General features: G+C 38.3%; 1 protein-coding gene across 9 annotated transcripts in view; it reads left to right on the top strand.

Annotated features, from left to right (window-relative positions):
* The window catches only part of DTL (denticleless E3 ubiquitin protein ligase homolog), a 48,780-nt gene that overhangs the window by 15,804 nt on the left and 12,594 nt on the right, over positions 1 to 20,382 (top strand). For all 9 annotated transcript variants that reach the window (XM_006942786.4, XM_006942785.5, XM_045048398.1 and 6 more), the window contains exons 11-13: positions 2,510 to 2,622; positions 9,325 to 9,414; positions 11,981 to 12,116. In XM_006942786.4, the coding sequence (XP_006942848.2) occupies positions 2,510 to 2,622; positions 9,325 to 9,414; positions 11,981 to 12,116 (339 nt within the window). The remainder of the gene's footprint in view (positions 1 to 2,509; positions 2,623 to 9,324; positions 9,415 to 11,980; positions 12,117 to 20,382) is intronic.

The raw sequence follows: 20,382 nt of genomic DNA, 5'->3' as shown, positions 1-20,382 counted from the left end.
ACCTAGTTCCCATGAAAGTAAGATGTGTTGATAAATAAGGAACCTTAAAATAGTATAGAATTTAGCTGGGCTCTTACAGAAGTTTCCAAAGACTGCCCCAAGCCATTATTAGGAGTTTGAATTCTATGGCAGCTTCACAGTTGGTATTTCTAACACCCTGGATGGTTCTGGTGTTTGTCTAAACAAGAACAAGATTATTTGGAAAGGGGAAGCGGTATATAACTTCTTTTCCTATTTTCCTGAGTAAAGCCAGAACTTGGATAGCTTTTAATTTAAATAACCATATAAAATAGACTTTTTAAAATCTTTCTCCAAAAAATAAAAATATAATCCCAATTGTGTTATGAAATATACAAGAGCTCCTTTTTTTAAAAAATTTTTTTAATGTTGTTAATTTTGGGGGGGGGGGGGGAGGGGGAGGAAGAGTTGGAGACCGAATCTGAAGCAGGCTCTAGGCACCAAGCTGTTAGCACAGAGCCTGACATGGAGCTCGAACTCACAAGCCGTGAGGTCATGACCTGAGCTGAAGTTGGGCGCTCAACCGACTAAGCCACCCAATGCCCCACAAGAGCTCTTTTTGTGTCATTTTTTTTTTTATGGTGTGGCCCTAAAGGGGGGCTTGAGTTTAGTTTGTCCCTTTGTCATCGAACAAATATGCCCAATGCTACTTTACTAATAATTTAGTGACCTTTTCCCCGTGCTCCTAAAATAGATAGATAGGTAGGTAGATAGATAACGTTCCTTAGAAATTGAGTGACAGATGCGTGTGTGACATCTGGTAATTGCTTATCTTTTTCAAAACTTCAGAGGGTCCTGGGGCCCCTGGGTGGCTCAGTCGGTTGGGCGACTGACTTTGGCTCAGGTCGTGATCTCACGGTTTGTGGGTTCGAGCCCCGCATCTGGCTCTGTGCTGACAGCTCAGAGCCTGGAGCCTGCTTCCAATTCTGTGTCTCCCTCTCTCTGTACCTCCCCTGCTCATGCTCTGTCTCTCTCTGACTCTCAAAAAATAAATAAATGTTAATAAAAAAATTTTTTAATTAAAAATACTTCAGAGGGTCCTGGGCTTAATATTTCATTTCCCATGCTTTTAATTCACAATATTTTATTATACTAAGTGATGTTCATAAAGGTGACTCTGAACTACTTCAGTAAAGCATTTTCAGAGCCCAAATTATTAATTTAAATTAAGCTAATCAAAGCCAATACAGGTTTAAGGATTTTTCAAAAGGTTTGAAGCATTTACAGTGTACATTATTAGACCAGCAGAGGGCAGTAAACACTTACTGGTTTAGTGGGAAATTTGGTCTGTAGTTTTCCATTCATAGTTAGAGTTGAAAAAAATAAATATAGTTTTGGAGTTGGATTCAGAACAAAGGAGGCTGTTTATTTTGTGAGGATTTATCTATCATAATAGGTGAAAAGAAAATTATATCTGAATTGATTCACATTCTACTTCCACATTGAGAGTGTTGCAGTGGAAACTATTTAATATGTAGGCTTTTTCTTGAAAAGCAAAAACTACAAGATCTTTTTCCAGTTTTATTCTGGTAAAAGGAAGAGGTTTCTATGACCACTTAAGGAAAGCTATTAAGTCCCTTAATAATTCCTATTTCCTTTCTGTTAGAAGATTGGAGTGAATTTTTTTTCCTGTTTATATGTATCCTTAAATTCTCCAATAAGTGAGATTATTTTTCTTATATTTCCTATTAGTGTTCTCATACCAGAGGCCTCAGGTTTTGGTCTGAGGGTAGAAGAACCTGTCAAGCACATTGTGCTAGATTGGATTACTTGCCCTTTTACCACAGGTAGTAAGAAGTCTAAACCTGAAGGCTAAAACTAACCTAGTTGGAGTATCTTACGTGTGAACGTATAGTTTACCCCACTAGCTACTTCTTTCCAGCCTTTTTAAAGTGTGGAATTAAAAAGACTCCTACAAAAAAATTAAGATAGATTCCTACATCCCAAATGACCTGTCCCTAAATCTTAACTCTTTCCACTGATTACTGCTTATTCATGCAACAAATGTTTGAAAATCTACTCTGTTCAAAGCACTGTGAGGTCTAGTGAGGAAAGAATAAAATAGGAAATTTGTCCTTGAGATTTGAAGTCTTAGAGGAAGAAGGACCAATGTATTATATACAATGGAAAAGCCCTTCCTCAGGGTGGGGAAAGAGGGGTCTAATAAAGGGATTTTACTAAAAGAGTGGAGACTGGTTCCATTCTTAGGAATGTTTTTCATCACTTTCTCTTCTATAGCCAGCTCTATACCAAGTATTTGGGCTTAGGTCATGAGAGTACGTCTAATATAAAGCCTCTCTCTGAGACTTCCTTTACTTTTGTGACAATGTCCAATTCCTTTTAATTTAGTGAAAATAGCTTGACTATCTGTTTCAATATTCAATAGTCAATACACTAATAAAACTTGTTAGAACATGTATACTGTCTGCATTTATTTGAACACTGGAAATAATAAGAACCAAGTAATTTTATTTTCCTCCCCCTCTGGCAGTGGCTATCTTCAATGGACATCAAAACTCTACCTTCTATGTTAAATCCAGTCTTAGTCCAGATGACCAGTTTTTAGTCAGTGGCTCAAGTGATGAAGCTGCCTATATCTGGAAGGTAAGTTGCCAAACTTCCCTCACAAAGAGGCAAAAGAGACTAAAGTGTTCTTACAAATATTTTTTCTCAGATGAGCAAGTGGAATGCAAACACGTACTGCTAACTTTCTTTACATCAGATGTTCAATACAAGTTGCTTCTTGCTTCTTAACATAGCCAAATCTCTCTCTGTCAGAATATAACACACTTTCATGGCCAGAGCTTCTCAGAAATGACAATCCGTGTCCTCCAGGAGTTTCATAGATTATGAGGAAATTGAGAATTCAGAAGACCAGAGAGAGTCTTAACTACTTTGTCCTACTTCCTGGAAAAACACATTGGACTGCCTTTCTGCCTTGATCATGAGATCAAGCCCCATGTCAGGCTCTGCGCTGAGCGTGGAGCTTCCTTGGGATTCTCTTTCTCCCTCTCTCTCTGCCTCTCCCCTGCTTGCACACACACTCTCTCTCGAAATAAGTAAATAAAAATTTTTTAGAAATATCTTTAAAATACAGTATTTTAATCCCCAGGATCCTATACCCAAATTAACCATAGAGCCTTACACAAAACACTCAAAAATATTTGTATGGCAATTGTATCCTTTACTCTTTCATAAGTGTTCAATCTTAAGGTTACTAGAATAGAATAGATGCTTTATCAAGTATATATATTTTTTTTTCTTTTTTTTTTTAAGTTTATTATTTTGAGAGAGAGAGAGAGAGTGCGGGGGAGGGACAGAGAGAGAGGGAAAGAGAGAATCCAAATCCCAATCCCAAGCAGGTGCTGCACTACAGTCAGCACAGAGCCCAAAGCGGGGCTCAAACTCAACGAACCGTGAGATTCACGCCCTGAGCTAAAATCAAGAGTCAGACGCCTAACCAGCTGAGCTGTCCAGGTGCTTCTCACTTTTGTATATATTTAAGAGCATTATTTAACTTTTTTATTTTACTGATTTCCCATTTCACAAGTTTATAATATTTTTTTACTTTTTTTTTTTTTTAACTTTTTTTTTTTTTGAGAGACTGGGAGAGCATGAGCAGGGGAGGGGCAGAGAGAGAGGGAGACACAGAATCCGAGGCAGGCTCCAGGCTCTGAGCTGTCAGCACACAGCCTGACACAGGGCTCTACCTCATGAATTGTGAGATCATGATCTGGGCTGAGGTCGGACACTTAACTGACTGAGCCACCCAGGTGCCCCAATATTTTTTTACTTTTTAAATAACGATGATACCTAAGTGACTACTATAAGCTAAGAAATCTAAAGCTGCTGGGGTCATCTGGGTGGCTCAGTCCATTAAGCGCCTGACTTCAGCTCCAGTCATGATCTTGTGGTTCGTGAGTTCAAGCCCCAAGTTGGCTCTGTGCTGACAGCGTAGAGCCTGCTTCGGATCCTCAATCTCTCTCTCTCTCTCTCTCTCTCTCTCTCTCTCTCTCTCTCTCTGTGTGTCTCTCAAAAGTAAACATTAAAAAATATATTAAAAAGAAATTTAAAGCTTTCCATTTGACATTAGTGGAGAAAACTGAAATACTACACAAGTAGCACTTGCTGACCACTGAAAAGTAGCTCTTGTGGGACTAATTAATTATAGAAGTGTCTGGGAGTTCAGAGAAATAAGAGTAATATGGCATTGTTTTTCTAGGGCTAGAAATTAATTATCTTCTAAGTTGCCCTGTAATATCATAAATGTCCCTGCCATTGGTGAATTAAATGATCAGAATTCACACATTTTGGATCTTAGAGTCATAATGTCTCAAACTTCATAGACCCAGATTCAATGTTATCAAATCCCTTCTTAGGAGGCAATTACATCATTCATAAGTCCTGCCAACCTGTAGGAAGTCGTATCTTTTTTTTTTTTAATTTTTTTTAACGTTTTATTTATTTTTGAGACAGTGAGAGACAGAGCATGAACAGGGGAGGGTCAGAGAGAGGGAGACACAGAATCCAAAACAGGCTCCAGGCTCTGAGCTGTCAGCACAGAGCCCGACGCGGGGCTCGAACTCACAGACTGCGAGATCATGACCTGAGCCGAAGTCGGCCGCTTAACCGACTGAGCCACCCAGGCGCCCCGGAAGTCATATCTTTAATGTTGGCTTAGGACAGGGTAGAATCTGTCAGGTATAAAGGATAATTCTTCAGCTTAATTTCATCTGGTCCTGGGGGACACACTAAAAAATGATTTCTCTGAATACCTAGAAGTACAAAAATGCAACACTACCTTAAGAGTTTTTAGTCACAATATCCTAGATGGTCACATGGTGGAGACGTTGTTCTATCCAAGTTGCTTTTGTGTTGTACTTGCCTCTTTTCCTACAAGCACGTTTCTTTTTTTTATTTATTGTATTTTTATTTTTTTTTAATGTTTATTGATTTTTGAGAGACAGAGCATGAGCAGGGGAGGCGGGGAGAGAGAGAGGGAAACACAGAATCTGAAAGTAGGCTCCAGGCTCTGAGCTGTCAGTACAGAGCCCAAAGCAGGGTTGAACTCACAAGCTGTGAGATCATGACCTGAGCCAAAGTTGGACGCTTAACCGACCAAGCCCCCCAGGCACCCCTACTTACTGTATTTTTAAATGAAAATTTGCTTGTAAAATATATGCTTGAGACCCTGATTCATAAGAGCTTTTACTTAGTTTCTTGTCTATAAAATTTTCTGATACGAGTTTTAAACTTTGATGATATAGGTTAGCAACACTAATGCTTTCTTCTAATATTTTGAGTTTCAAATTTGGTCTTAATGCTTATTTTTCTTTTTGTTTTCCCTTTCTCCTTCTCTCACTATCTTGTCTCCATTCCTTTTTCTATTTGACTTCCAACTTAGTAGGAAGATTTTATTCCTACCAAAGTCTGTATCTTTTTAAGTTTTTTAATTCTTTAAAAGAAAATTACACGTACAGAAAAGCATAATAAAAGATTATGCAAAAAATACTTAATGCACTGATCATTATTAAAAATCTTTTAAAATAAGTTTTTTATTGCATATATGTAATTATGCATATAATTGTATATTATACATGGGTATATGTGTTTACAGATATATTTTATTGTCAATTCTATTTCCTTTAGTACACAAACTGTTTTGTTTCGTTTCAGGGAATAAGGGTGGAGGTATAGTTTCTTTAGAGACATGCAGTAAAGATACTTGGCTGTTGTTAGTAACCCATTTTCAGATGTCTACTCAGTGGCTATCACATACATGGGTGACCCTTTCTAAATTCCTAGGCAGGGTCACATGTCAGTGCTGAATGATGTGGTTCAGACATGATGTTCTCCTGCCTGTCCACACATAACTCAATGTGCAGGCTCTGATATTTGAGATCCTGGCAAGCTCACTGCTCCTAAAATTGAATTTGCCTAGTGACGTGGCTCAGTTTCTCTTTTCCATGATTAAAAAATAAGGTGGGGGTGTAGTTTAAAACCATTCCATGCAAGCTGAGTATCCAGGCTGTTAGGTTATCTTATAGCTCTGCTGTGTTTCCAGCAGTCAGAATTCCTTCAAGTGTTGGGATTTTTCCTATGTTAAAAAGCCTGTGGGCACAAGAAAACAGTGAAATTAAGGAGTTTCAGATCTTAAGACAGAAGAGAATAGCCTTCTAATCTTTACCACTGCTCAGCAAAGGGGAGATATAATATAGTTACGCTCTCTGATACTGAGGCCCAAGACTTCAAAATACAGTTAATATCTTTTTTTCTTTTTAATTTCTTATCCCTCACCTCCTTTTCCTGGTTCATTTCTGTTATAGCCGCTGAATAGTATTGAAGTGGTTATAAATAAACTCATTTGGCACAGTCAATTCTACCGCTGACTGGCGAAACATTGAGCCTGACACTTTAGGAAGTGTAAATGATCTCATGGCAGAAATAAAGATGAGATTTGTTTTCTCACTGGGCATAGTAAGGAGATTTTGGGGGGAAAGGTGCTCATCTTTTTTGCACGTTTAAGGATACAAAATATTTATTACATGCATAGCTTAGAGCCAGTTCTTTCTACCTGTTGCGTTTATAGTTCCAGGAGTTTTACCACGAGGACTCTTCTTGCCTTGAAGCAAAGTCTGTATAACAGCTAGAATATGTAAGAGAGGGCAGTTTTTACATGGTTTGACCCTCTCCAGGATGCACAGGTGTAAATGTCTCTTTGACTTAGTTTCCTCTTCCTACTGAAAAATAGAGGCTTAAAAAAAATGAAATCATGTAAAGACAGTAATGTTTTATAAAAATGAAGTGACCATAAATAAAAACTTACTTGAATAAAAAGGAAGGATTTAAAAACAACTTGAGCTTCACCAGAGGACATTTTATCTCCAAGTAGTCAGCAAGGGTACTATACCACGCTAGTATAGTCCTAAACTGCGAAAGCTCTAGTAACTACCATTCAGATAAACTTGCTGGACAGTACCTCTCATTTCAGCCTACCTCATGTCCTTCTCTCCACTTTTTTTTTGTTGAGATAGAATTCATAGAATATAAGGTTCATCATTTTAGTCATTTGTCAATGTACAGTTCAGGGATTTTGAGTATAATCACAATATGGTGCAGCCACCATCACTGTTTCATTCCCAGATGTTTTCATTACTCCAAAATGAAACACTATACCTTTTAATAAGAGTCGCTCTCTGTTCTTCCCTGCCTTCAGCCTCTGGCAAGCACTAACCTCTGTTCTGTCTATGATTTTGCCTCTTCTGGACATATCCTACACATAGAGTCACACAGTGTTTTCAAGATTCATCATGTTGTTGCAAGTGTCAGTACTCCATTCCTTTTTATGGCTGAGTATTCACTGTATGTATTGACCACATTTTACTTATGCCTTTATTAGTTGGTGGATATTTGAATTATTTCACTTTTTTGGCTTTATGAATAAAGCACCTATGAGCGTTCATGTACAAGTGTTTGAACATACATTTTCAGCTCTTCTGTGTGTATATCTAAGAATATAAGTGCTGGGTCGTCTAGTAATTAATTCTGTGTTTAACTTTTGGAGGAACCTTCTCCCCCCACGTTTGAAGCTATGTAAAGTGCCTGGCTCAACAAATGCTGACTTTTATTGTCATTATTATTCCTATCTTACCAGTTTGTAAAAAGTTTTTCCAAGGGATCTTTTGTTTTTTCTCTTAGATCCTATAGGTAAATGCAAAAATGTACATGGATTCTATTGGCGGATATTTGTTTATTTGTTTTTTAATTTATTTTAATCCTTTGTATACACATTTAGGTTTCCTTAGGTATTATAATGCCTAGGAAATTGAAGAAGAGCCAGTATCATGAAATGACAAGCTAGAGGCCATAAGCAGAGTAAACCAATGCAGTAATGTGTTCCTACCAGGGAGGGTCAAAAGAACATTAGGGTTTTCTCTCCCTTTTAATTTGCTGCTACCCATCCTGCTTGGGCCTTGGGTGAAGAGAAACTTAATGGGCTGGGGCCATCCCAAAGAGAGAAGGATGGAGAATTTCTGTGACTCCTGAAATGAAAGTCTTTTCTAAAATATGCTACCTTGTGAGAGAATGAGTTATTGCTCTCTGTGCCATTGTAGGAGGCAGAAAGTGAGATCCTTTTTGTTAATACTCAGGAAAAAGCTTTTTCTGTGAAACTCTAATTAACCCAGCAAGGCAAATTAGACTCTGTTCTTTCTCTTCTTTTGCTTTTTGAATCATTACCTGTGCCATTTAACCTAAGATAAGAGAGGAGTAGTAATGATTGAGTTGGAGAACCTTATGAATCAGTGTGTTGAATATCTTCACTACAATTGAAGGAAATCTATTAAGTTTACTTAGTCATTCTTGCAAATATTCTTTCCAGAGTCGCCTCCACTTTCTTCATACAGATGAGCAATGATTCAGAGCCTTGGGAAAATGAAAAGGGAATACTTTATCTTTTTCAAACACATGTGCTAATAATAGTTAAATGAGTTTGTGCCATATTGTGCTGATTAATTCCCATGGCCTCTGAAAGGGATTGACAGCTCTCGAATGAATCAACTGTCAAATGCTGATCACTAATGGCATCCAGTGAGGGGGGGGAATCTGATACTTAGTCATGTGTGTTATACTGCATAATATGACCCTTGATTCATTAAAACATAGCAGAACTTAACTGAAAATTCAAGAGTTCTTTAATCAAATTAACCAAAATGAAATTGTAAAAGATTCTTTTTTTACAAAAAGGATACCAAAGTGCCATGTAAAAGTATATGGTTTATAGTCCTTCAAAATGAAGGGATGACTTTGGTAAAAATCAGTGAGTCTTTTGGATGAAAGACTGTCCTCTTGTTGCAGGAGAACTGGTAGTATGTCTGAGATGCCTTCAGGGTTTAGTTAATGCAGTATTCCCAGAAGTCACTGATTAGAGAAGATCTGAAAATGCCTAGGCTATGTAAAAACAGGGCTCCCTTGAAGTGCACACTACCTAGCAGCTGAACCCCATCCTTGCAGAAAGTTACCAGCTAAGAAGTGAGGGAAAATGTCATTCTTGAATTTTAGTCAAAATATATATAGATAGTTAGGTAGTCCTGTCCTGGTATCTGAGTTCATATCTGTTTTCTCAGATCGGTGGCAGAAATATTTTGCCCATTGGAACTCTTTTCTGAGCTATAACTAGGCATACTTAAGAGACGTTTGGTAACAAAGCTATCTAAGGCACAAATATGGAGAGATTCAAAGGCTCTATCTGGGAGACCTAGCACTGCTCTGCTGACTTGTTTTTTTCTTTTTTTGATGGTGTAATAGGTCTCCACACCCTGGCATCCTCCTACGGTACTCCAGGGTCACTCTCAAGAGGTCACATCTGTGTGCTGGTGTCCATCAGACTTCACAAAGGTTTGTAAATAAATCTCTGTAGTTGATTTAAAAAGTGGATCACAGATTTGTAGATTTTCCCAAGGTTATTTTGAGTGTTATACAGACTTCAATGTTTAAGTAGAGATCGAAAGAACTAGAGGCCATCCAGGATCTATGTCAGCATTAATCATACACATTCTACTTTTCTCTACCAGTAGAGAAACTTACACTAAAGAATAAGAATGGATTTCTTGATTCCTTGGAAGTCATTGTTTTCCTAAACGTAGAATTAAGTTTTTAACGTAATTAAATTTTATCCGAAACTCTAAAGTAAAAAGAAAATTTTAAGGTGAAAAAACTAGTTTTATTAACTATCTACATATTATCAATGTGACATATTAAAGGTAACATCTCGACTGTTCTTCACAATCCAATTTAGTGTTCACATGCCTAAACAATGCTTGCTGTGAAGTCTTAATGTGCTAGGTTATCTATGGCAAAACTACATAAGTAGCTCTAAAATGTTTTAGACATTTCTCACTTAAAAAAAAAATTAACAGTAATACTTAAAAACAAAATCCTGAAATGTAGAAAGACCAGAAACATAATCATAATCTTTATGTACATGTAGGGCTTTCATACAATAGCGGCCCAAGTTCCAGTCACTCTCCTGGCCTCTACTTCCCCTGGTCTTTGGGTTATTGGGATTTACAAGAAATCTCACTTCTGTAGAGATCTCCCCTTTCATGTATGAAGTTTTGAGGTTTTGTTCCCATCTGTTTTTTATCTTCCAGAAACTTTTTATGGTCTGCTCTACTCAAGGCATCTCTGCTAGCTTTCCAGTACTGCTGTGGATTTCTTTTTATTTCTGTATCCCTATATAACCATTTCTGTGGTCAGCCTCGTGATAGGCCTTTTTTTTTTTTTTAACTTAATCGTTTTAATCACCAATAATTATATCCCAATGACATTTTCCTTCTGAGATTCCATGTAACTTCCAGTGAAATATCTGCTTTTAATATATTTTCTATTTTGTAGAATTGGGATGGTTTTTTAATTTTTGTTTTATGTCATCTTTTTTCAACCACCATATATTGTCCTCATGTATATGCACAGGAAAGACTCCTAGGAAATGACAGGGCTGTTTACCTATACTCATCTAGTGACTACCCTTTTAAAAGTTTTTTTTAAGTAATTTTGCTCCTAGGGGCACCTGGGTGGCTCAGTCGGTTAAGTGTCCGAGTGTCCGACTTTGGCTCAGGTCATGATCTCACGGCTCTTGGGTTCAAGCCCCACGTTGGGCTCTGTGCTGACAGCTCAGAGCCTGGAGCCTGCTTTGGATTCTGTGCCTCCCTCTCCCTCTCTTCCCCTCCCCTGCTCATGCTCTGTCTCTCTCTGTCTCTCAAAAGTAAATAAACATTAAAATAAAATAATTTTGCTCCCAGCCTAGAGTTAGGAAGGTAAGTATGGTATAAAAACAAAAGCCTCTGAAATTGGAAAAACATAATATTTCAGTTCTAGCTTTGCCACTTAATTGTGGTGACATTGGGCGATCAACTTTATTCTAATCTGCAGATGAGGTTATTTGAGTTCAAGGTTTTTTACATTGTGAGTATTAAACAAGTTAAAAAATGTAAATTGTCAGATGCACAGTAGGTGCTCTGGAACTAATAACTCTTATTAATAGACCATAGAGTAACTGGGGATTCCAGGCATTTCTTGTTGAGCAGTTAAATATGTGTGTCTTCTTTTGGCCTCCCAGTAAGGAAAGGAAAAAGCTGCCAGTCTCTTGGGGGCCAAGACTTAAGAGAACGTGTGTACTTTTTTTCTCTCTCTTTAGTGACTGAAATAGAGAAATTATATAAACAAATGCTGGGGAACAGCTCTGGTACCAGTGGCCATTTGCCACAAGCTCTTCAGGCTGGACTTTCTCTGCCATAAAAGGCTGGGACCAAGATCGGGAATGGTCAGATATTTTTAAAGGGGCAAAGGTTATTTTTAACTTCTTCCAGCCTAGTGAACTTGTTGTTTTCCCAGATCGCTCCTTTACCTATTTAAAAAGAATCTCAAAGGAATGGTTTCATTCTACTTGTCACAGCTTCCTAGAGTCATGAACTAAGCCTGATCTTGGAAATGATCCCATTACTTTAGCAGTAAGCCAGATCATGTATAATTCAGAAGAAAGTGGTAGAAATTGAATGGTGACATGTACTGGTTTATCATTTAAGAGGGAGAGTAAAAAAGGTATTATAATTATATATGTCATAGTTCTATAGAGAGTTATAAAGATAATGACTAGCCCAAGTTTTTAAGGCAAAAATGAAATGAACTTGGTTTTATAGTAGGGCATTAGGTCAGGTAATAAATGACTGGTAATGAAAGACATGCCAGCAGAATTATTAAGAAACTATAGAGAGTCCTTTGGAAATCTGGGGTGATTCCTGAAAGCAAAGAATGGAAGTATATGATTTTTCAGATATCATTTTCTATATCCTGGTGTGTCAGACAGAATAATTCTCCTTATGAGTCCTTAAGATCTACAAAATTTTTCCTTTGTTGTAAGTCTTTGATTGAAATTTCTTGACTCCCTTCCTGGTTCTCATAGATTGCTACCTGCTCTGATGACAATACACTGAAAATCTGGCGTTTGAATAGAGGCTTAGAGGAGAAATCAGGAGGAGATAAGCTCTCCATAGTGGGTTGGGCATCTCAGAAGAAAAAAGAGGCGAGAGCTGACCTAGGTAAGGATCCCATGCATTTTTCTAAGTTGTTCATGGTTTAATTGGTTTCATTCTACAGTACAGAGTGATAAGCTAGATTTCATCTTGTCTTGGTATATTTTTAAAGGAAAGCACCATCTTTTTGACATTCATTCTTTTCAATACATATTTTCTGAGCACTACTATGTTTATCATCTATACAAAGCACTGGAATCCAGTGGTGGATTTATTTTCAAAATTTTTATTGAACATTTACTATGTGCTAGGCACTGTTCTGAGTTGCTGGAGATTTAGCAATGAACAAAAGAATCAAAAAACCCAAAGACATAAACGAGGCTTACAGATTAGTATGAACGGCATAGAAACAAGTTAAAGTAAAATATGTACTATGTCAAATCATGAGTACTTGAGAAAAAAAAAAGAACACTGGGAAATTAGGTGCCCAGGGAGGTCTAAATGTTTAGATGACATTTGAGTAAAAGAAGTGAAATAGTGAGCCACGTGGACATTTTGAAGAATATTCCAGGCAGACAAGTGCAAAAGCCTTAAAGTAGGAGCAGGCCTGACATATTTTTTTGTTCCTTGAAGGGGCTAATATAGCCCCTGTGGCTGGTGCAAGCTAAGGAGAGGGAGGGGAATAGTAATGGGAAATGAGGTTCTTCTACAATTTGGCTTTTATTCTGACAGACAAAAAGTTATTTCAGGGTTTTAAATAGACGAGTATCATGATCTGACTTTGCTTGATCATTCTTACTCCTGTGTTGAAAACAAATTGTAAAGGGAGCAGTTATAAAAGCTGGAAGCTAATTTTAATGTCGTTTTGAAATAATCCAGGAAGCCATGATGGTGACTTGGACAGAGGGGTAGCAAAAGATATGGTAAGAAGTCTTCAAATTCTGGATATATGTACAAGGTGGAGTCAACAGAACATGGTGTGGAATCAGATGTGGGATGTAAGGGAGAATTACTAAGGATGACTTCAGAGCTTAGGGCTTGTAAAACTAGAAGAATGGAATTGCCATTGACCTAAACAGGAATCACTGCAGAAGGAACAGGTTTGGGAGGGAATAGCGGAAGTTCCCTTTGGATATGTTGTTTGATATGATTATTAGGCATTCAAATGGAGATGTCAGAGAGGCAGTTAGATGTTAATTTTGCAGTTTGGGGCTAAAGCTATAAATTTGGGGTCCATCATCATAGAGCAAGGAAGCTATAGCTAAGGTAGAGAATAGGTCTGGGGTCTGAGCCTTGGAACACCCCAATGTTTAGAGATTAGAGAGGTGAAGAAACAGACACAGCAAGAGAAGTTAGAGAAGAAACCAGGAGAGTACTGTATTTTGGGACCCAAGTAAGTAATGGAGAGGGGGATCCATTTGGTCAAATGTTTTAGCATTCCACGTAAGACAAGGACTGAAATGACCTTTGGATTTGGCAGTGTGGGGATTATTTGGTGACTTCCATGAGAGCAATTTTGGTGGAGTGTCATGGTCTGATGGATGTTCAGGAGGATCAGAGAAGAGAACTTGGAGACTACAAGTATAGAAGGCTCTATCAAGGAGTTTTGCTAGAAAGGAAAGGAGAGAAATAAAGTGGTGGCTGAAGGAAGAAGCAGCATTTGTTTCTGTTTTGTTTTAATAGGAATATAGCATTTTGGAGTACCTGGGTGGCTCGGTCAGTTAAGCGTCGGACTTTGGCCCAGGTCATGATCTCACACTCCGTGAGTTCAAGCCCCATGTTGGGCTCTGTGCTGACAGTGAAGAGTCTGGTTAAGATTCATTTTCTCTCTCTCTCTCTCTCTCTCTCTCTCTCTCTCTCTCTGTCCCTCCCCCTCTCCCCCACTCTTGCTTGCACTCTGTCTCTCAAAAGTAAATGTTTAAAAAAAATTTTATTTAAGCAGTATAGCATTTTGTATGTGATTGGAAGGATCCTATAGAGAGACAAACTTGATGCAGGGAAATTTACTAGAGCAGTGTTCTCAAGTAGGTGTGAAGGGATGGTATCGAATTCACAAGTAGAAGGGTAGGACTTTGCTAAGAGTGTGGATAGTTCATCCATAATAATTAGAAGGTGGAACATACAGGCACAGTGAAGGTAGGTCAGAACCTATGGAAATTGATAGCTTCTATTTTCTTAGTAAGATAGGAATCAGGATCATCAACTGAAAATAAGGGTAAGGGAGGAAGTGGTTGAGATTTGAGGAGAGATAAGTGAGTCTGAAATAGTCACGCAGAGAAAAGAAGAGAAAGTGGACCAGGGAAATACGGTTGTTGGGCAGTGGGTCAACTTGAGGCTAGTGGTCATGAATTGCAAGTGAGCAGTGTCTAATGGTTGTCTGCTGCCCAGGTACAGATACACTATAGGTGCGGAGTTGCATTTAACCAGAGGTGTGGTTTAAATCCACAAGTGTAAAGAGAGGAGGGCCAAGGAAGTTGAGGGTAGATATGAGAGGATGGTTGTAATGGTTGACTGCGGGATTTTTTTTTAAAGTTTTTTTTTTTTTTCAACGTTTATTTATTTTTGGGACAGAGAGAGACAGAGCATGAACGGGGGAGGGGCAGAGAGAGAGGGAGACACAGAATCGGAAACAGGCTCCAGGCTCCGAGCCATCAGCCCAGAGCCCGACGCGGGGCTCGAACTCACGGACCGCGAGATCGTGACCTGGCTGAAGTCGGACGCTTAACCGACTGCGCCACCCAGGCGCCCCTGACTGCAGGATTTAAACTGGGTAAGGAAGGAAGTGAGCATATAGTGGCACTAGGGGATAGTGTCAAAGTGGGAAGATAAATGAATTGAGGATCCCCTAGAGATGAGGGATTTTGGAGATTGAGCACTAAAGTGAACTGTAATATAGGTGGTGGTTGAAACTGAGATAACAGGATTTGCAGATTGGTAGTAATAAGGTCAAGGAGTAAGTGGCTTGAGTGAATTAAAGGACAAGGCTATAGAAACCAAGGCATTGGAAAGACCATGTATGTGGATTTTGTAATAACCATGAATTGACAGAGACAGTATTGAAGAGAGTGATAGTGCACCAAGAGCAAAACTCTTCCAAGCACTGGACCAGCCAGAGGGGATTCTCATGTTACCAACAGATATATAGTAATAAGCTGGAAATTTAAGCTTAAAGATTCATTTTACGTTAACCATCAAGGCCTAAGCTAATGGGGAATTGAAGATGAGACCGAATATATGCCCATTTTTCTAATGACTTAGTTCTTTAGTCTCTTAAAAGATGCTATAAACAGAACTGGATTCCAGGGGAGGGTCTTTTACTTGTAGGTCTGCTTTAGTAAAGCCTTTGATGCCTTTATTTTTTAGTTTTTGGTGTTTCCTCTCTTTAAAAAAATTTTTCTTTTATTAGTATTATATAAGTTTAAAAAGCCAGCGAGTCCTTCAACAGTGAACGAGATAAACAGTCCCCAGATGCCCTGCCCCATAGTTCCCTTTTCTCAGGGACAGCCACTCTCAAATCTTCTAGCTGATTCTTTGATATGTGTGTCTATATCTCTAAATAGTATTTGTGCATTTCTGTTTCTTTTGATTTTTGTTTTTTTTTTGTTTTCAACTTTATCTACTGACGTCTCACTTTGTGAGATGAGGATTTTGCTCTCTGTGTCCCCACCATTACCAAGCCTCTGCATGCTCCGCATTCCCCTGTCTTCCCAATACAGGATCATAATTTTGGTTTGAACAGGAGTTAGCTTTTTGGTTTTGGTTTTTTTCTATTCAGAAGGGAGTTAGATAGTAAACTGCTGTTACTTTTTATTTCCTGAACTTTTTTTCCCCCTTGAGGCTCTTTTTTTTTTTTTTTAAGAGACTTGTCAAGATGTATTTACCTACCATAAGTCCACCCATTTAAAGCATACAGTGCAGTGGCCTTTAGTATATTGAGTTAGGCAGTCATCAACACAATCTCATTCTAGAGTATTTTCATTATCCAAAATGAGGGTCCCAATTTCCCTGTATCTTTATCAGCACTTGTTATTGTCTAATTAATTACAGCCCTCCTAGTGAATGTGAAGTGGTATCCATTGTGGTTTAGATTTGAATTTCCCTAATGGCTAACAATATTGAGCATTTTTTCCTGTGCTTATTATTTGCCATTTGTATATTTTCTTTGGAGAAATGCCTCTGCACATCTTTTGCCCAAATTTTAATTGGACTATTTGTCTTTTTAATGTTGAGTTGTAAGTGTTCTTTATATACTCTGGATATAAGCCCTTTGTCATATAACGATTTGCAAATATTCTCTTATTCTGTAGGTTGTCTTTTTACTTCCCTAATGATGTCCTTTGACACAAAATTTTCTAATTCTGATGAAATCCAACTTATCTGTTTTATTCTTTGTCAATTTGTGCTTTTGATGTTGTATCTAAGAAACCATTTCTTAACCCAAGGTCACAAAGAGATTTTTAGTTTTAAGCCATCTGGTCCATTTTGTGTTTATTTTTGTGTACGATATAAGATAAGGATCTAAATTCATTCTTTTATACATGGATATCCAGGTTTCTCAGTATCATTTTTAACAGAGACTATTCTTTACTCCATTAAATTATTTTCATACCCTTGCCAAAAATCAATTGACCATAAATGTCAGGATTTATTTCTAGATTCTCATGCTGTTCCATTGATGTATATGTCTATCCTTAGGCTGATACTACATTGTCTTGATTACTATAGCTTTGTAGCAAGTTTTTGAAATTGGAAACTCTGGGTCCCCCAATTTTCTTCTTTTTCAAGATTATTTTAGTTATTCTTGGTCACTTGTATTTCTATACAGATACTAGAACCAGCTTGTCAATTTCTACAAAATAGTTCCCTGAGATTTTGATAGGCATTATATCAAATCTATAGTTCAGTTTGGGGAATACTGCCATCTTAAAGATGTGTTAACTTTTGTGATCCGTGAACATAGATGTCTATCAGCTGCCTTGTCTTTATATTTACTTATCTATCCCTAATTTGGGAAAACAAAAAAGAGAAGAATCATGTGAGTAAAAAGCCATCAGTGTTTCTACCACTCACAAATAATTTTAATTAACATTTTAACTTATTTTTGAGATTTTCCTCCTTTTCCACAGAGATTCTTATTAATAGAATCATGTTTATACTGTAAATACATTTGGATTTCTTGGGGATGTCTTCCCTGAACATGATGTTCTAAGCACTTTCTGTGTTATCTTTTTAGCAAAATATTTAAAATAGTCCACTGAGTAAATGTTCCACAGTTTATCTAGCTATTCTCTCGTAGTTGGACATTTTGTTTCCAAAATTTTGTGAAACTTTTTTCTGAATTTAAGGTTCCCTCATCCCATTAAAATAGATTCCCAGAGGTGGCATTTCTATGTTAATTGCTGTAACCATTTTAAGAGTATTAATGAAAAGTGAAGTTGCTTTTAATTATTTTTAGTGTATCATTAATTATTCTTGGTTTTGGAAGCCAAGTCACAAAAAGAGTTATACATGTTGACCAAGTTTGGACCATAATAATAGCGACCACATTCAGCCATTATTGAGTATGAGCATAGACAATCTAAAGACCCTCTTGGATTATCTTACTTAGTTTCCCAAACAGCTGAAACTAAAGCTCAAGGAAGTTAGGTTCGCCTAAGATCCCGCACAGCTGTGAAGTTTGTAGTAGAACCAGACTTCAAACACTTGCAGTCTGGTTTTAGAGTGCGTGCTTGGTCTGTGCTGACAGCTCAGAGCCTGGAGCCTGCTTCAGGTTCTTTATCTCCCTCTCTCTCTCTGCCCTTTCCTCACCCACACTCTGTCTCTCCATTTCTTAAAAAATAAATAAACATTTAGAGTGCATGCTTGGAAGCACTCTCCAGTACTGCCTCCTTTAAAACCCAACATAGGAAAGCATAGTTCAAGTTAAGACCCAACCAAGATTTCTCCATTCAGGGTGCTGCTAGAGTTACTCTGAAGAGCACTAAAGAAAATCAACCCCACTTGAATGCCAAAGGTTGGCACATTGGCTATTCAGCCCTGTAATCCAGCTTCCAGCAACAGAGTGGCTGCTGTTAATCACACTACCAGTTTGAAAATGATGGTCCTCTGCTTTCCCAAGCTTCTAATTGCCACCCCAGTCCTTCACTATTGTCCTGGGCTTCGTATCTTCTCTTCTGGCCCTCTTAACACACCAACTAGAAGGCTTTAAACCCGAGGCACAGCGCCTTTTCCCTCTGCCCTACTTTTCCCAGCCAGCACCTGCTCTATCGCTTACTATTGTGTCACTGTTTCAGCCAGCGATCTCAGTACTGTCAAGGCAAATGGTTCTCAACCCTGGCTGTGCATCTTAACCAGTTGTGGAGCTTTTTAAAAGTTTGTGTGTCCCCAGAGATTATTCAGTAGGTCTGGGGTGGGGGCCAAGTACCTGTATTCTTACAAAGCTCCAAGTAATTCTGGTATGCAGCCAGGATTGAGAACCTCTGGTCTAGGCATTATTGAGTGACAAAGATGATTGTCCTTATCTTGAAGAGAAGGAAACCTTACCTGTACTATCTCATGTGCTTGCCATAGTCTTGCAAGTCTGCAGAATGCTTACAGAGTCTGTTTTTTGATGCATGGAACCTCACTGTCATCCCTCTCAGTAATGAAATTTCACAAACATTGTTTGATAATTCTTTGCTGGGTACTACAGGGGCCCTAGACCTAAAAATGAGTAAATCATCATCACCTGCCTTCTAGGTGCTCACGGTCTAGTCCAGGAGGCAGATACAAAAGCCCTGTAGTACATTGTAAACATTTCTCTTAGCTGTATAAACAAAAGGAGCCTACTTCCTGTGGGAGAGGAGGAAAGAAGTTTGTGAAATCTTCACAATGAAGTTAACGGCTGTCATCAGAGCCTGAAACATGAGGAGAATTTTTACCTGGCCAAGAAGGGGCAGACTTGGCAAGAAAGCCACATGAACAAAGACAGAGATGTGACAGTGCACAGCTTGTTCAGGAAGCAGTGAGTAGTCTCCTGTAACAGGATCCTAAAGTAGCAGTACATGATATGACTGGAAAGGTAGGCTGAGGCCAAATGGCAAACTCTTATACAGAAAGAAGCTGCAAAGTGACTGATTATTAGTAACCTTTCTATAATTCCTCAAAAGCACTGACTTGCAGGAGGCCCTTAGGGCAGTAATGCAGTCTGTGATACCGTGTCCTCAGATCTCACACAGTGCTTCGGGTCAATGGGGATTCAGTAGATGATGTACTACCGGCCATGTTATATTTAAATCGAGGGACCATATAGTGACATACTGTGTAGCTGTTAAAAAGAATGCAGTGTGTCTAAGTTTATAGAGATATAGAGAAAAACACTGTTTAGAGAAAAGAAGAAATTGCAGAATGTGTGTATGTGGTGTGTGTTTGTGTAATAATCCATTGTTGGGTTTTTAAGATCTGATATACCTTTGTGTGGTAATAGGCATCTAGAAAATTGTGGGATGCACACGAGTAAAATGAAGTTGAAAAGAGGGCTTTTTACTTTTCGCTTAATTTCCCTTTGAAACTGAATTTTTTTTACCATGAAATTTTATTATCTTAATAATCTTATTACTATTTTTTTTTAAAAGATTGAAATTTGGTGCAGAGTTTTGTTAACCTTCAAAGTTAATAAAATCTTCTCTTTGAAACCCCATGGTCCACTCCTTCCTCCATTCAACATCCTAAAGGAAGAGAAATGCCCAGCTTTCCACCACATCAGATCTCCCTCTGACCCTTAGTAAACACTTCAGATGTCTGCTGCTCAGGTATCAGAAACTTAGATACCTGCTTAGCCCAGGGCCCCGCTTTTCCTTCTCCCCTAATCCTGTGTTAGAAGGTGCCTGTTCTAAGACCCATGTTATTTTAGGCCTTTCTGCCTTAACCCTACCCTTCAGCCCACTCTCATGGAACTAATAACTGTAGGGACTGTGCAGTGACTGTTGATCTGTGCTGAAGAGTGAAACAAATGAAAAGTTTCTGTCCTCCTGAAATAATGACTAATCAAGCTCTAGAAGATGAGAACTATCACCAGATGCTTCAGGGACAGTCCCTGTCACTAACTGTCCTTCTGTAGCACGTTACTCCAGAATGGGATTTTCCAGTAAAATGATCTTAATTGAAAGAGCAGTATCACTTTGGCCGTTTCTGAACGTATAGTTGATGGGGAAAGTTTAGGCAAAAGTCAGTTTGTAGAATTTCTCTGTCTCAAGGCAAAACTGCTTGATGAGTAAAAAGCACAGGGTAGAACATACAGGGTAACTAAATGACTGAAATTAGTGCTTGTGAATCTGTATTCTAGTGATTGTCT

This window comes from Felis catus, chromosome F1 (genome assembly GCF_018350175.1).
Source record: "Felis catus isolate Fca126 chromosome F1, F.catus_Fca126_mat1.0, whole genome shotgun sequence".
NCBI lineage: Eukaryota > Metazoa > Chordata > Mammalia > Carnivora > Felidae > Felis > Felis catus.
The sequence above is the reverse complement of the archived record's forward strand: the minus strand, read 5'-3'. Positions and strand labels throughout refer to the sequence as shown.